Here is a 16,032-nt window from a genome sequence, read left to right as displayed (position 1 = left end):
ACTGTACTATACAGTATAGGGAACTGGGGCCCTGATCTAAAGTACTGCACTATACAGTATAGGGAACTGGGGCCCTGATCTAAAGTACTGCACTACACAGTATAGGGAACTGGGCCCTGATCTAAAGTACTGCACTATACAGTATAGGGAACAGGGCCCTGATCTAAAGTACTGCACTATACAGTATAGGGAACTGGGCCCTGATCTAAAGTACTGCACTATACAGTATAGGGAACTGGGCCCTGATCTAAAGTACTGCACTATACAGTATAGGGAACTGGGGCCCTGATCTAAAGTACTGCAACTACACAGTATAGGGAACTGGGCCCTGATCTAAAGTACTGCACTATACAGTATAGGGAACAGGGCCCTGATCTAAAGTACTGCACTATACAGTATAGGGAACTGGGCCCTGATCTAAAGTACTGCACTATAGGGAACTGGGGCCCTGATCTAAAGTACTGCACTATACAGTATAGGGAATGGGGCCCTGATCTAAAGTACTGCACTATAGGGAACTGGGGCCCTGATCTAAAGTACTGCACTATACAGTATAGGGAACTGGGCCCTGATCTAAAGTACTGCACTATACAGTATAGGGAACTGGGCCCTGATCTAAAGTACTGCACTATAGGGAACTGGGCCCTGATCTAAAGTACTGCACTATACAGTATAGGGAACAGGGCCCTGATCTAAAGTACTGCACTATACAGTATAGGGAACGGGGCCCTGATCTAAAGTACTGCACTATACAGTATAGGTAACAGGGCCCTGATCTAAAGTACTGTACAGTATAGGGAACAGGGCCCTGATCTAAAGTACTGCACTACACAGTATAGGGAACTGGGACCTGATCTAAAGTACTGCACTATACAGTATAGGGAACTGGGCCCTGATCTAAAGTACTGCACTATACAGTATAGGGAACTGGGCCCTGATCTAAAGTACTGCACTATACAGTATAGGGAACTGGGCCCTGATCTAAAGTACTGCACTATAGGGAACTGGGCCCTGATCTAAAGTACTGCACTATACAGTATAGGGAACTGGGCCCTGATCTAAAGTACTGCACTATACAGTATAGGGAACTGGGCCCTGATCTAAAGTACTGCACTATACAGTATAGGGAACTGGGCCCTGATCTAAAGTACTGCACTATACAGTATAGGGAACTGGGCCCTGATCTAAAGTACTGCACTATAGGGAACTGGGCCCTGATCTAAAGTACTGCACTATACAGTATAGGGAACGGGGCCCTGATCTAAAGTACTGCACTATACAGTATAGGGAACGGGGCCCTGATCTAAAGTACTGCACTATACAGTATAGGGAACTGGGCCCTGATCTAAAGTACTGCACTATACAGTATAGGTAACAGGGCCCTGATCTAAAGTACTGTACAGTATAGGGAACAGGGCCCTGATCTAAAGTACTGCACTACACAGTATAGGGAACTGGGCCCTGATCTAAAGTACTGCACTATACAGTATAGGGAACAGGGCCCTGATCTAAAGTACTGCACTATACAGTATAGGGAACTGGGCCCTGATCTAAAGTACTGCACTATAGGGAACTGGGCCCTGATCTAAAGTACTGCACTATACAGTATAGGGAACAGGGCCCTGATCTAAAGTACTGCACTATACAGTATAGGGAACGGGGCCCTGATCTAAAGTACTGCACTATACAGTATAGGGAACTGGGCCCTGATCTAAAGTACTGCACTATACAGTATAGGGAACTGGGCCCTGATCTAAAGTACTGCACTATACAGTATAGGGAACTGGGCCCTGATCTAAAGTACTGCACTATACAGTATAGGGAACTGGGCGCTGATCTAAAGTACTGCACTATAGGGAACTGGGCCCTGATCTAAAGTACTGCACTATACAGTATAGGGAACGGGGCCCTGATCTAAAGTACTGCACTATACAGTATAGGGAACGGGGCCCTGATCTAAAGTACTGCACTATACAGTATAGGGAACTGGGCCCTGATCTAAAGTACTGCACTATACAGTATAGGTAACAGGGCCCTGATCTAAAGTACTGTACAGTATAGGGAACAGGGCCCTGATCTAAAGTACTGCACTACACAGTATAGGGAACTGGGCCCTGATCTAAAGTACTGCACTATACAGTATAGGGAACTGGGCCCTGATCTAAAGTACTGCGCTATACATTATAGGGAACGGGGCCCTAATCTAAAGTAGTGCACTATACAGTATAGGGAACTGGGCCCTAATCTAAAGTACTGCACTATACAGTATAGGGAACTGGGGCCCTGATCTAAAGTACTGCACTATACAGTATAGGGAACGGGGCCCTGATCTAAAGTACTGCACTATACAGTATAGGGAACTGGGCCCTGATCTAAAGTACTGCACTATACAGTATAGGGAACTGGGCCCTGATCTAAAGTACTGCACTATACAGTATAGTGAACTGGGCCCTGATCTAAAGTACTGCACTATACAGTATAGGGAACTGGACCCTGATCTAAAGTACTGCACTATACAGTATAGGGAACAGGGCCCTGATCTAAAGTACTGCACTATACAGTATAGGGAACAGGGCCCTGATCTAAAGTACTGCACTATACAGTATAGAGAACAGGGCCCTGATCTAAAGTACTGCACTATACAGTATAGGGAACAGGGCCCTGATCTAAAGTACTGTACTATACAGTATAGGGAACTGGGGCCCTGATCTAAAGTACTGCACTATACAGTATAGGGAACTGGGGCCCTGATCTAAAGTACTGCACTACACAGTATAGGGAACTGGGCCCTGATCTAAAGTACTGCACTATACAGTATAGGGAACAGGGCCCTGATCTAAAGTACTGCACTATACAGTATAGGGAACTGGGCCCTGATCTAAAGTACTGCACTATACAGTATAGGGAACTGGGCCCTGATCTAAAGTACTGCACTATACAGTATAGGGAACTGGGGCCCTGATCTAAAGTACTGCACTACACAGTATAGGGAACTGGGCCCTGATCTAAAGTACTGCACTATACAGTATAGGGAACAGGGCCCTGATCTAAAGTACTGCACTATACAGTATAGGGAACTGGGCCCTGATCTAAAGTACTGCACTATAGGGAACTGGGGCCCTGATCTAAAGTACTGCACTATACAGTATAGGGAATGGGGCCCTGATCTAAAGTACTGCACTATAGGGAACTGGGGCCCTGATCTAAAGTACTGCACTATACAGTATAGGGAACTGGGCCCTGATCTAAAGTACTGCACTATACAGTATAGGGAACTGGGCCCTGATCTAAAGTACTGCACTATAGGGAACTGGGCCCTGATCTAAAGTACTGCACTATACAGTATAGGGAACAGGGCCCTGATCTAAAGTACTGCACTATACAGTATAGGGAACGGGGCCCTGATCTAAAGTACTGCACTATACAGTATAGGTAACAGGGCCCTGATCTAAAGTACTGTACAGTATAGGGAACAGGGCCCTGATCTAAAGTACTGCACTACACAGTATAGGGAACTGGGACCTGATCTAAAGTACTGCACTATACAGTATAGGGAACTGGGCCCTGATCTAAAGTACTGCACTATACAGTATAGGGAACTGGGCCCTGATCTAAAGTACTGCACTATACAGTATAGGGAACTGGGCCCTGATCTAAAGTACTGCACTATAGGGAACTGGGCCCTGATCTAAAGTACTGCACTATACAGTATAGGGAACTGGGCCCTGATCTAAAGTACTGCACTATACAGTATAGGGAACTGGGCCCTGATCTAAAGTACTGCACTATACAGTATAGGGAACTGGGCCCTGATCTAAAGTACTGCACTATAGGGAACGGGGCCCTGATCTAAAGTACTGCACTATACAGTATAGGGAACGGGGCCCTGATCTAAAGTACTGCACTATACAGTATAGGGAACGGGGCCCTGATCTAAAGTACTGCACTATACAGTATAGGGAACTGGGCCCTGATCTAAAGTACTGCACTATACAGTATAGGTAACAGGGCCCTGATCTAAAGTACTGTACAGTATAGGGAACAGGGCCCTGATCTAAAGTACTGCACTACACAGTATAGGGAACTGGGCCCTGATCTAAAGTACTGCACTATACAGTATAGGGAACAGGGCCCTGATCTAAAGTACTGCACTATACAGTATAGGGAACTGGGCCCTGATCTAAAGTACTGCACTATAGGGAACTGGGGCCCTGATCTAAAGTACTGCACTATACAGTATAGGGAATGGGGCCCTGATCTAAAGTACTGCACTATAGGGAACTGGGGCCCTGATCTAAAGTACTGCACTATACAGTATAGGGAACTGGGCCCTGATCTAAAGTACTGCACTATACAGTATAGGGAACTGGGCCCTGATCTAAAGTACTGCACTATAGGGAACTGGGCCCTGATCTAAAGTACTGCACTATACAGTATAGGGAACAGGGCCCTGATCTAAAGTACTGCACTATACAGTATAGGGAACGGGGCCCTGATCTAAAGTACTGCACTATACAGTATAGGTAACAGGGCCCTGATCTAAAGTACTGTACAGTATAGGGAACAGGGCCCTGATCTAAAGTACTGCACTACACAGTATAGGGAACTGGGACCTGATCTAAAGTACTGCACTATACAGTATAGGGAACTGGGCCCTGATCTAAAGTACTGCACTATACAGTATAGGGAACTGGGCCCTGATCTAAAGTACTGCACTATACAGTATAGGGAACTGGGCCCTGATCTAAAGTACTGCACTATACAGTATAGGGAACTGGGGCCCTGATCTAAAGTACTGCACTATACAGTATAGGGAACTGGGCCCTGATCTAAAGTACTGCACTATACAGTATAGGGAACTGGGCCCTGATCTAAAGTACTGCACTATACAGTATAGGGAACTGGGCCCTGATCTAAAGTACTGCACTATAGGGAACTGGGCCCTGATCTAAAGTACTGCACTATACAGTATAGGGAACGGGGCCCTGATCTAAAGTACTGCACTATACAGTATAGGGAACTGGGCCCTGATCTAAAGTACTGCACTATACAGTATAGGTAACAGGGCCCTGATCTAAAGTACTGTACAGTATAGGGAACAGGGCCCTGATCTAAAGTACTGCACTACACAGTATAGGGAACTGGGCCCTGATCTAAAGTACTGCACTATACAGTATAGGGAACTGGGCCCTGATCTAAAGTACTGCACTATACAGTATAGGGAACTGGGCCCTGATCTAAAGTACTGCGCTATACATTATAGGGAACGGGGCCCTAATCTAAAGTAGTGCACTATACAGTATAGGGAACTGGGCCCTAATCTAAAGTACTGCACTATACAGTATAGGGAACTGGGGCCCTGATCTAAAGTACTGCACTATACAGTATAGGGAACAGGGCCCTGATCTAAAGTACTGCACTATACAGTATAGGGAACTGGGCCCTGATCTAAAGTACTGCACTATACAGTATAGGGAACTGGGCCCTGATCTAAAGTACTGCACTATACAGTATAGTGAACTGGGCCCTGATCTAAAGTACTGCACTATACAGTATAGGGAACTGGACCCTGATCTAAAGTACTGCACTATATAGTATAGGGAACAGGGCCCTGATCTAAAGTACTGCACTATACAGTATAGGGAACAGGGCCCTGATCTAAAGTACTGCACTATACAGTATAGAGAACAGGGCCCTGATCTAAAGTACTGCACTATACAGTATAGGGAACAGGGCCCTGATCTAAAGTACTGTACTATACAGTATAGGGAACTGGGGCCCTGATCTAAAGTACTGCACTATACAGTATAGGGAACTGGGGCCCTGATCTAAAGTACTGCACTACACAGTATAGGGAACTGGGCCCTGATCTAAAGTACTGCACTATACAGTATAGGGAACAGGGCCCTGATCTAAAGTACTGCACTATACAGTATAGGGAACTGGGCCCTGATCTAAAGTACTGCACTATACAGTATAGGGAACTGGGCCCTGATCTAAAGTACTGCACTATACAGTATAGGGAACTGGGGCCCTGATCTAAAGTACTGCACTACACAGTATAGGGAACTGGGCCCTGATCTAAAGTACTGCACTATACAGTATAGGGAACAGGGCCCTGATCTAAAGTACTGCACTATACAGTATAGGGAACTGGGCCCTGATCTAAAGTACTGCACTATAGGGAACTGGGGCCCTGATCTAAAGTACTGCACTATACAGTATAGGGAATGGGGCCCTGATCTAAAGTACTGCACTATAGGGAACTGGGGCCCTGATCTAAAGTACTGCACTATACAGTATAGGGAACTGGGCCCTGATCTAAAGTACTGCACTATACAGTATAGGGAACTGGGCCCTGATCTAAAGTACTGCACTATAGGGAACTGGGCCCTGATCTAAAGTACTGCACTATACAGTATAGGGAACAGGGCCCTGATCTAAAGTACTGCACTATACAGTATAGGGAACGGGGCCCTGATCTAAAGTACTGCACTATACAGTATAGGTAACAGGGCCCTGATCTAAAGTACTGTACAGTATAGGGAACAGGGCCCTGATCTAAAGTACTGCACTACACAGTATAGGGAACTGGGACCTGATCTAAAGTACTGCACTATACAGTATAGGGAACTGGGCCCTGATCTAAAGTACTGCACTATACAGTATAGGGAACTGGGCCCTGATCTAAAGTACTGCACTATACAGTATAGGGAACTGGGCCCTGATCTAAAGTACTGCACTATAGGGAACTGGGCCCTGATCTAAAGTACTGCACTATACAGTATAGGGAACTGGGCCCTGATCTAAAGTACTGCACTATACAGTATAGGGAACTGGGCCCTGATCTAAAGTACTGCACTATACAGTATAGGGAACTGGGCCCTGATCTAAAGTACTGCACTATAGGGAACTGGGCCCTGATCTAAAGTACTGCACTATACAGTATAGGGAACGGGGCCCTGATCTAAAGTACTGCACTATACAGTATAGGGAACGGGGCCCAGATCTAAAGTACTGCACTATACAGTATAGGGAACTGGGCCCTGATCTAAAGTACTGCACTATACAGTATAGGTAACAGGGCCCTGATCTAAAGTACTGTACAGTATAGGGAACAGGGCCCTGATCTAAAGTACTGCACTACACAGTATAGGGAACTGGGCCCTGATCTAAAGTACTGCACTATACAGTATAGGGAACTGGGCCCTGATCTAAAGTACTGCACTATACAGTATAGGGAACTGGGCCCTGATCTAAAGTACTGCGCTATACATTATAGGGAACGGGGCCCTAATCTAAAGTAGTGCACTATACAGTATAGGGAACTGGGCCCTAATCTAAAGTACTGCACTATACAGTATAGGGAACTGGGGCCCTGATCTAAAGTACTGCACTATACAGTATAGGGAACGGGGCCCTGATCTAAAGTACTGCACTATACAGTATAGGGAACTGGGCCCTGATCTAAAGTACTGCACTATACAGTATAGGGAACTGGGCCCTGATCTAAAGTACTGCACTATACAGTATAGTGAACTGGGCCCTGATCTAAAGTACTGCACTATACAGTATAGGGAACTGGACCCTGATCTAAAGTACTGCACTATACAGTATAGGGAACAGGGCCCTGATCTAAAGTACTGCACTATACAGTATAGGGAACAGGGCCCTGATCTAAAGTACTGCACTATACAGTATAGAGAACAGGGCCCTGATCTAAAGTACTGCACTATACAGTATAGGGAACAGGGCCCTGATCTAAAGTACTGTACTATACAGTATAGGGAACTGGGGCCCTGATCTAAAGCACTGCACTATACAGTATAGGGAACTGGGGCCCTGATCTAAAGTACTGCACTATACAGTATAGGGAACAGGGCCCTGATCTAAAGTACTGCACTATACAGTATAGGGAACTGGGGCCCTGATCTAAAGTACTGCACTATACAGTATAGGGAACTGGGCCCTGATCTAAAGTACTGCACTATACAGTATAGGGAACTGGGCCCTGATCTAAAGTACTGCACTATACAGTATAGGGAACTGGGCCCTGATCTAAAGTACTGCACTATAGGGAACTGGGCCCTGATCTAAAGTACTGCACTATACAGTATAGGGAACGGGGCCCTGATCTAAAGTACTGCACTATACAGTATAGGGAACGGGGCCCTGATCTAAAGTACTGCACTATACAGTATAGGGAACTGGGCCCTGATCTAAAGTACTGCACTATACAGTATAGGTAACAGGGCCCTGATCTAAAGTACTGTACAGTATAGGGAACAGGGCCCTGATCTAAAGTACTGCACTACACAGTATAGGGAACTGGGCCCTGATCTAAAGTACTGCACTATACAGTATAGGGAACTGGGCCCTGATCTAAAGTACTGCACTATACAGTATAGGGAACTGGGCCCTGATCTAAAGTACTGCGCTATACATTATAGGGAACGGGGCCCTAATCTAAAGTAGTGCACTATACAGTATAGGGAACTGGGCCCTAATCTAAAGTACTGCACTATACAGTATAGGGAACTGGGGCCCTGATCTAAAGTACTGCACTATACAGTATAGGGAACGGGGCCCTGATCTAAAGTACTGCACTATACAGTATAGGGAACTGGGCCCTGATCTAAAGTACTGCACTATACAGTATAGGGAACTGGGCCCTGATCTAAAGTACTGCACTATACAGTATAGTGAACTGGGCCCTGATCTAAAGTACTGCACTATACAGTATAGGGAACTGGACCCTGATCTAAAGTACTGCACTATACAGTATAGGGAACAGGGCCCTGATCTAAAGTACTGCACTATACAGTATAGGGAACAGGGCCCTGATCTAAAGTACTGCACTATACAGTATAGAGAACAGGGCCCTGATCTAAAGTACTGCACTATACAGTATAGGGAACAGGGCCCTGATCTAAAGTACTGTACTATACAGTATAGGGAACTGGGGCCCTGATCTAAAGCACTGCACTATACAGTATAGGGAACTGGGGCCCTGATCTAAAGTACTGCACTATACAGTATAGGGAACAGGGCCCTGATCTAAAGTACTGCACTATACAGTATAGGGAACTGGGGCCCTGATCTAAAGTACTGCACTATACAGTATAGGGAACAGGGCCCTGATCTAAAGTACTGCACTATACAGTATAGGGAACTGGGCCCTGATCTAAAGTACTGCACTACACAGTATAGGGAACTGGGACCTGATCTAAAGTACTATACAGTATAGGGAACTGGGTCCTGATCTAAAGTACTGCACTATACAGTATAGGGAACTGGGTCCTGATCTAAAGTACTGCACTATACAGTATAGGGAACTGGGGCCCTGATCTAAAGTACTGCACTATACAGTATAGGGAACGGGGCCCTGATCTAAAGTACTGCACTATACAGTATAGGGAGCTGGGCCCTGATCTAAAGTACTGCACTATACAGTATAGGGAACTGGGCCCTGATCTAAAGTACTGCACTATACAGTATAGTGAACTGGGCCCTGATCTAAAGTACTGCACTATACAGTATAGGGAACTGGACCCTGATCTAAAGTACTGCACTATACAGTATAGGGAACAGGGCCCTGATCTAAAGTACTGCACTATACAGTATAGGGAACTGGGTCCTGATCTAAAGTACTGCACTATACAGTATAGGGAACTGGGGCCCTGATCTAAAGTACTGCACTATACAGTATAGGGAACGGGGCCCTGATCTAAAGTACTGCACTATACAGTATAGGGAACTGGGCCCTGATCTAAAGTACTGCACTATACAGTATAGGGAACTGGGCCCTGATCTAAAGTACTGCACTATACAGTATAGTGAACTGGGCCCTGATCTAAAGTACTGCACTATACAGTATAGGGAACTGGACCCTGATCTAAAGTACTGCACTATACAGTATAGGGAACAGGGCCCTGATCTAAAGTACTGCACTATACAGTATAGAGAACAGGGCCCTGATCTAAAGTACTGCACTATACAGTATAGGGAACAGGGCCCTGATCTAAAGTACTGCACTATACAGTATAGGGAACAGGGCCCTGATCTAAAGTACTGCACTATACAGTATAGGGAACGGGGCCCTGATCTAAAGTACTGCACTATACAGTATAGGGAACTGGGGCCCTGATCTAAAGTACTGCACTATACAGTATAGGGAACAGGGCCCTGATCTAAAGTACTGCACTATACAGTATAGGGAACTGGGCCCTGATCTAAAGTACTGCACTACACAGTATAGGGAACTGGGACCTGATCTAAAGTACTATACAGTATAGGGAACTGGGCCCTGATCTAAAGTACTGCACTACACAGTATAGGGAACTGGGACCTGATCTAAAGTACTATACAGTATAGGGAACTGGGTCCTGATCTAAAGTACTGTACAGTATAGGGAACAGGGCCCTGATCTAAAGTACTGCACTATACAGTATAGGGAACTGGGACCTGATCTAAAGTACTGCACTATACAGTATAGGGAACAGGGCCCTGATCTAAAGTACTGCACTATACAGTATAGGGAACAGGGCCCTGATCTAAAGTACTGCACTATACAGTATAGGGAACAGGGCCCTGATCTAAAGTACTGCACTATACATTATAGGGAACTGGGACCTGATCTAAAGTACTGCACTATACAGTATAGGGAACTGGGCCCTGATCTAAAGTACTGCACTATTCAGTATAGGGAACAGGGACCTGATCTAAAGTACTGCACTATACAGTATAGGGAACTGGGCCCTGATCTAAAGTACTGCACTATACAGTATAGGGAACAGGGACCTGATCTAAAGTACTGCACTATACAGTATAGGGAACAGGGACCTGATCTAAAGTACTGCACTATACAGTATAGGGAACAGGGACCTGATCTAAAGTACTGCACTATACAGTATAGAGAACAGGGCCCTGATCTAAAGTACTATACAGTATAGGGAACAGGGCCCTGATCTAAAGTACTGCACTATACAGTATAGGGAACAGGGCCCTGATCTAAAGTACTGCACTATACAGTATAGAGAACAGGGCCCTGATCTAAAGTACTGCACTATACAGTATAGGGAACAGGGTCCTGATCTAAAGTACTGCACTATACAGTATAGAGAACAGGGCCCTGATCTAAAGTACTGCACTATACAGTATAGGGAACAGGGTCCTGATCTAAAGTACTGCACTATACAGTATAGGGAACAGGGCCCTGATCTAAAGTACTGCACTATACAGTATAGAGAACAGGGCCCTGATCTAAAGTACTGCACTATACAGTATAGAGAACAGGGCCCTGATCTAAAGTACTGCACTATACAGTATAGGGAACTGGGCTCTGATCTAAAGTACTGCACTATACAGTATAGAGAACAGGGCCCTGATCTAAAGTACTGCACTATACAGTATAGAGAACAGGGCCCTGATCTAAAGTACTGCACTATACAGTATAGAGAACAGGGCCCTGATCTAAAGTACTGCACTATACAGTATAGGGAACTGGGCCCTGATCTAAAGTACTGCACTATACAGTATAGAGAACAGGGCCCTGATCTAAAGTACTGCACTATACAGTATAGAGAACAGGGCCCTGATCTAAAGTACTGCACTATACAGTATAGGGAACTGGGCCCTGATCTAAAGTACTGCACTATACAGTATAGAGAACAGGGCCCTGATCTAAAGTACTGCACTATACAGTATAGAGAACAGGGCCCTGATCTAAAGTACTGCACTATACAGTATAGGGAACTGGGCCCTGATCTAAAGTACTGCACTATACAGTATAGGGAACAGGGTCCTGATCTAAAGTACTGCACTATACAGTATAGGGAACTGGGCCCTGATCTAAAGTACTGCACTATACAGTATAGGGAACTGGGCCCTGATCTAAAGTACTGCACTATACAGTATAGGGAACAGGGACCCTGATCTAAAGTACTGCACTATACAGTATAGGGAACTGGGACCTGATCTAAAGTACTGCACTATACAGTATAGGGAACTGGGCCCTGATCTAAAGTACTGCACTATACAGTATAGGGAACAGGGTCCTGATCTAAAGTACTGCACTATACAGTATAGGGAACTGGGCCCTGATCTAAAGTACTGCACTATACAGTATAGGGAACAGGGCCCTGATCTAAAGTACTGCACTATACAGTATAGAGAACAGGGCCCTGATCTAAAGTACTGCACTATACAGTATAGGGAACAGGGTCCTGATCTAAAGTACTGCACTATACAGTATAGAGAACAGGGCCCTGATCTAAAGTACTGCACTATACAGTATAGGGAACAGGGTCCTGATCTAAAGTACTGCACTATACAGTATAGGGAACAGGGCCCTGATCTAAAGTACTGCACTATACAGTATAGAGAACAGGGCCCTGATCTAAAGTACTGCACTATACAGTATAGAGAACAGGGCCCTGATCTAAAGTACTGCACTATACAGTATAGAGAACAGGGCCCTGATCTAAAGTACTGCACTATACAGTATAGAGAACAGGGCCCTGATCTAAAGTACTGCACTATACAGTATAGGGAACTGGGCCCTGATCTAACGTACTGCACTATACAGTATAGAGAACAGGGCCCTGATCTAAAGTACTGCACTATACAGTATAGAGAACAGGGCCCTGATCTAAAGTACTGCACTATACAGTATAGGGAACTGGGCCCTGATCTAAAGTACTGCACTATACAGTATAGAGAACAGGGCCCTGATCTAAAGTACTGCACTATACAGTATAGAGAACAGGGCCCTGATCTAAAGTACTGCACTATACAGTATAGGGAACTGGGCCCTGATCTAAAGTACTGCACTATACAGTATAGGGAACAGGGTCCTGATCTAAAGTACTGCACTATACAGTATAGGGAACTGGGCCCTGATCTAAAGTACTGCACTATACAGTATAGGGAACTGGGCCCTGATCTAAAGTACTGCACTATACAGTATAGGGAACAGGGACCCTGATCTAAAGTACTGCACTATACAGTATAGGGAACTGGGACCTGATCTAAAGTACTGCACTATACAGTATAGGGAACTGGGCCCTGATCTAAAGTACTGCACTATACAGTATAGGGAACAGGGTCCTGATCTAAAGTACTGCACTATACAGTATAGGGAACTGGGCCCTGATCTAAAGTACTGCACTATACAGTATAGGGAACTGGGACCTGATCTAAAGTACTGCACTATACAGTATAGGGAACAGGGTCCCATTTGGAACGCACCCAGAGTAATCCAGTAACCCACGAGTTGAATTTTTTTTTTAAACAGGAAAGACACAGATTAATAATATCCTACTCACCACTATCGCATCCTTCACGTTTTTCCGAATATCTTGTATTTTCTGTTTCTTTTCTCTGTCAAAAGGAGGACAGAATACAGGCGTGAGGAGACAGTAACCAACAAGATAACAACAACATCAAAATACTGCTCGTCTAAGAACCTAAAGGTCACACGTTGAAGGTAGCGGGGTTCCACTCTAGTTCTAGGCCCTGATGTTAACACACTAGAGTCACTATGTGTTCAGGCCAGACAGACAGTAAGATATCTCTACCAGTACAACCGTAGTCCTATGTAACTCAGGCAGTAAGATATCTCTACCAGTACAACTGTAGTCCTATGTAACTCAGACAGACAGTAAGATATCTCTACCAGTACAACTGTAGTCCTATGTAACTCAGACAGACAGTAAGATATGTCTACCAGTACAGCTGTAGTCCTATGTAACTCAGACAGTAAGATATCTCTACCAGTACAACCGTAGTCCTATGTAACTCAGACAGTAAGATATCTATACCAGTACAACTGTAGTCCTATGTAACTCAGACAGTAAGATATCTCTACCAGTACAACCGTAGTCCTATGTAACTCAGACAGTAAGATATCTCTACCAGTACAACCGTAGTCCTATGTAACTCAGACAGTAAGATATCTCTACCAGTACAACCGTAGTCCTATGTAACTCAGACAGTAAGATATCTCTACCAGTACAACCGTAGTCCTATGTAACTCAGACAGTAAGATATCTCTACCAGTACAACTGTAGTCCTATGTAACTCAGACAGGCAGTAAGATATCTCTACCAGTACAACCGTAGTCCTATGTAACTCAGACAGTAAGATATCTCTACCAGTACAACTGTAGTCCTATGTAACTCAGACAGTAAGATATCTCTACCAGTACAACTGTAGTCCTATGTAACTCAGACAGACAGTAAGATATCTCTACCAGTACAACCGTAGTCCTATGTAACTCAGACAGTAAGATATCTCTACCAGTACAACTGTAGTCCTATGTAACTCAGACAGTAAGATATCTCTACCAGTACAACCGTAGTCCTATGTAACTCAGACAGTAAGATATCTCTACCAGTACAACCGTAGTCCTATGTAACTCAGACAGACAGTAAGATATCTCTACCAGTACAACTGTAGTCCTATGTAACTCAGACAGTAAGATATCTCTACCAGTACAGCTGTAGTCCTATGTAACTCAGACAGTAAGATATCTCTACCAGTACAACCGTAGTCCTATGTAACTCAGACAGTAAGTTATCTCTACCAGTACAACCGTAGTCCTATGTAACTCAGACAGTAAGATATCTCTACCAGTACAACCGTAGTCCTATGTAACTCAGACAGTAAGATATCTCTACCAGTACAACCGTAGTCCTATGTAACTCAGACAGACAGTAAGATATCTCTACCAGTACAACTGTAGTCCTATGTAACTCAGACAGACAGTAAGATATCTCTACCAGTACAACTGTAGTCCTATGTAACTCAGACAGACAGTAAGATATCTCTACCAGTACAACCGTAGTCCTATGTAAATCAGACAGTAAGATATCTCTACCAGTACAACTGTAGTCCTATGTAACTCAGTAAGATATCTCTACCAGTACAACCGTAGTCCTATGTAACTCAGACAGTAAGATATCTCTACCAGTACAACTGTAGTCCTATGTAACTCAGACAGTAAGATATCTCTACCAGTACAACCGTAGTCCTATGTAACTCAGACAGGCAGTAAGATATCTCTACCAGTACAACCGTAGTCCTATGTAACTCAGACAGTAAGATATCTCTACCAGTACAACTGTAGTCCTATGTAACTCAGACAGTAAGATATCTATACCAGTACAACTGTAGTCCTATGTAACTCAGACAGTAAGATATCTCTACCAGTACAACTGTAGTCCTATGTAACTCAGACAGTAAGATATCTCTACCAGTACAACCGTAGTCCTATGTAACTCAGACAGACAGTAAGATATCTCTACCAGTACAACTGTAGTCCTATGTAACTCAGACAGACAGTAAGATATCTCTACCAGTACAACTGTAGTCCTATGTAACTCAGACAGACAGTAAGATATCTCTACCAGTACAACTGTAGTCCTATGTAACTCAGACAGTAAGATATCTATACCAGTACAACCGTAGTCATATGTAACTCAGACAGTAAGATATCTATACCAGTACAACCGTAGTCCTATGTAACTCAGACAGTAAGATATCTATACCAGTACAACTGTAGTCCTATGTAACTCAGACAGTAAGATATCTATACCAGTACAACTGTAGTCCTATGTAACTCAGACAGTAAGATATCTCTACCAGTACAACCGTAGTCCTATGTAACTCAGACAGACAGTAAGATATCTCTACCAGTACAACTGTAGTCCTATGTAACTCAGACAGACAGTAAGATATCTCTACCAGTACAACTGTAGTCCTATGTAACTCAGACAGTAAGATATCTCTACCAGTACAACCGTAGTCCTATGTAACTCAGACAGTAAGATATCTCTACCAGTACAACTGTAGTCCTATGTAACTCAGACAGTAAGATATCTCTACCAGTACAACTGTAGTCCTATGTAACTCAGACAGACAGTAAGATATCTCTACCAGTACAACTGTAGTCCTATGTAACTCAGACAGTAAGATATCTATACCAGTACAACCGTAGTCCTATTTAACTCAGACAGTAAGATATCTATACCA

General features: G+C 44.2%; 1 protein-coding gene across 3 annotated transcripts in view; it reads right to left on the bottom strand.

Annotated features, from left to right (window-relative positions):
- The window catches only part of LOC139560089 (guanine nucleotide-binding protein G(olf) subunit alpha), a 144,637-nt gene that overhangs the window by 95,150 nt on the left and 33,455 nt on the right, over positions 1-16,032 (bottom strand). For all 3 annotated transcript variants that reach the window (XR_011671864.1, XM_071376591.1, XM_071376592.1), the window contains exon 3: positions 13,326-13,380. Coding sequence is in view for 2 of the 3 variants with exons in the window: in XM_071376591.1 (XP_071232692.1) it covers positions 13,326-13,380 (55 nt within the window). In the remaining variant the exon portion in view is untranslated. The remainder of the gene's footprint in view (positions 1-13,325; positions 13,381-16,032) is intronic.

This window comes from Salvelinus alpinus, chromosome 30 (assembly GCF_045679555.1).
Source record: "Salvelinus alpinus chromosome 30, SLU_Salpinus.1, whole genome shotgun sequence".
In the NCBI taxonomy this organism is placed as follows: domain Eukaryota; kingdom Metazoa; phylum Chordata; class Actinopteri; order Salmoniformes; family Salmonidae; genus Salvelinus; species Salvelinus alpinus.
This window is presented reverse-complemented; position numbering and strand designations above follow the sequence as displayed.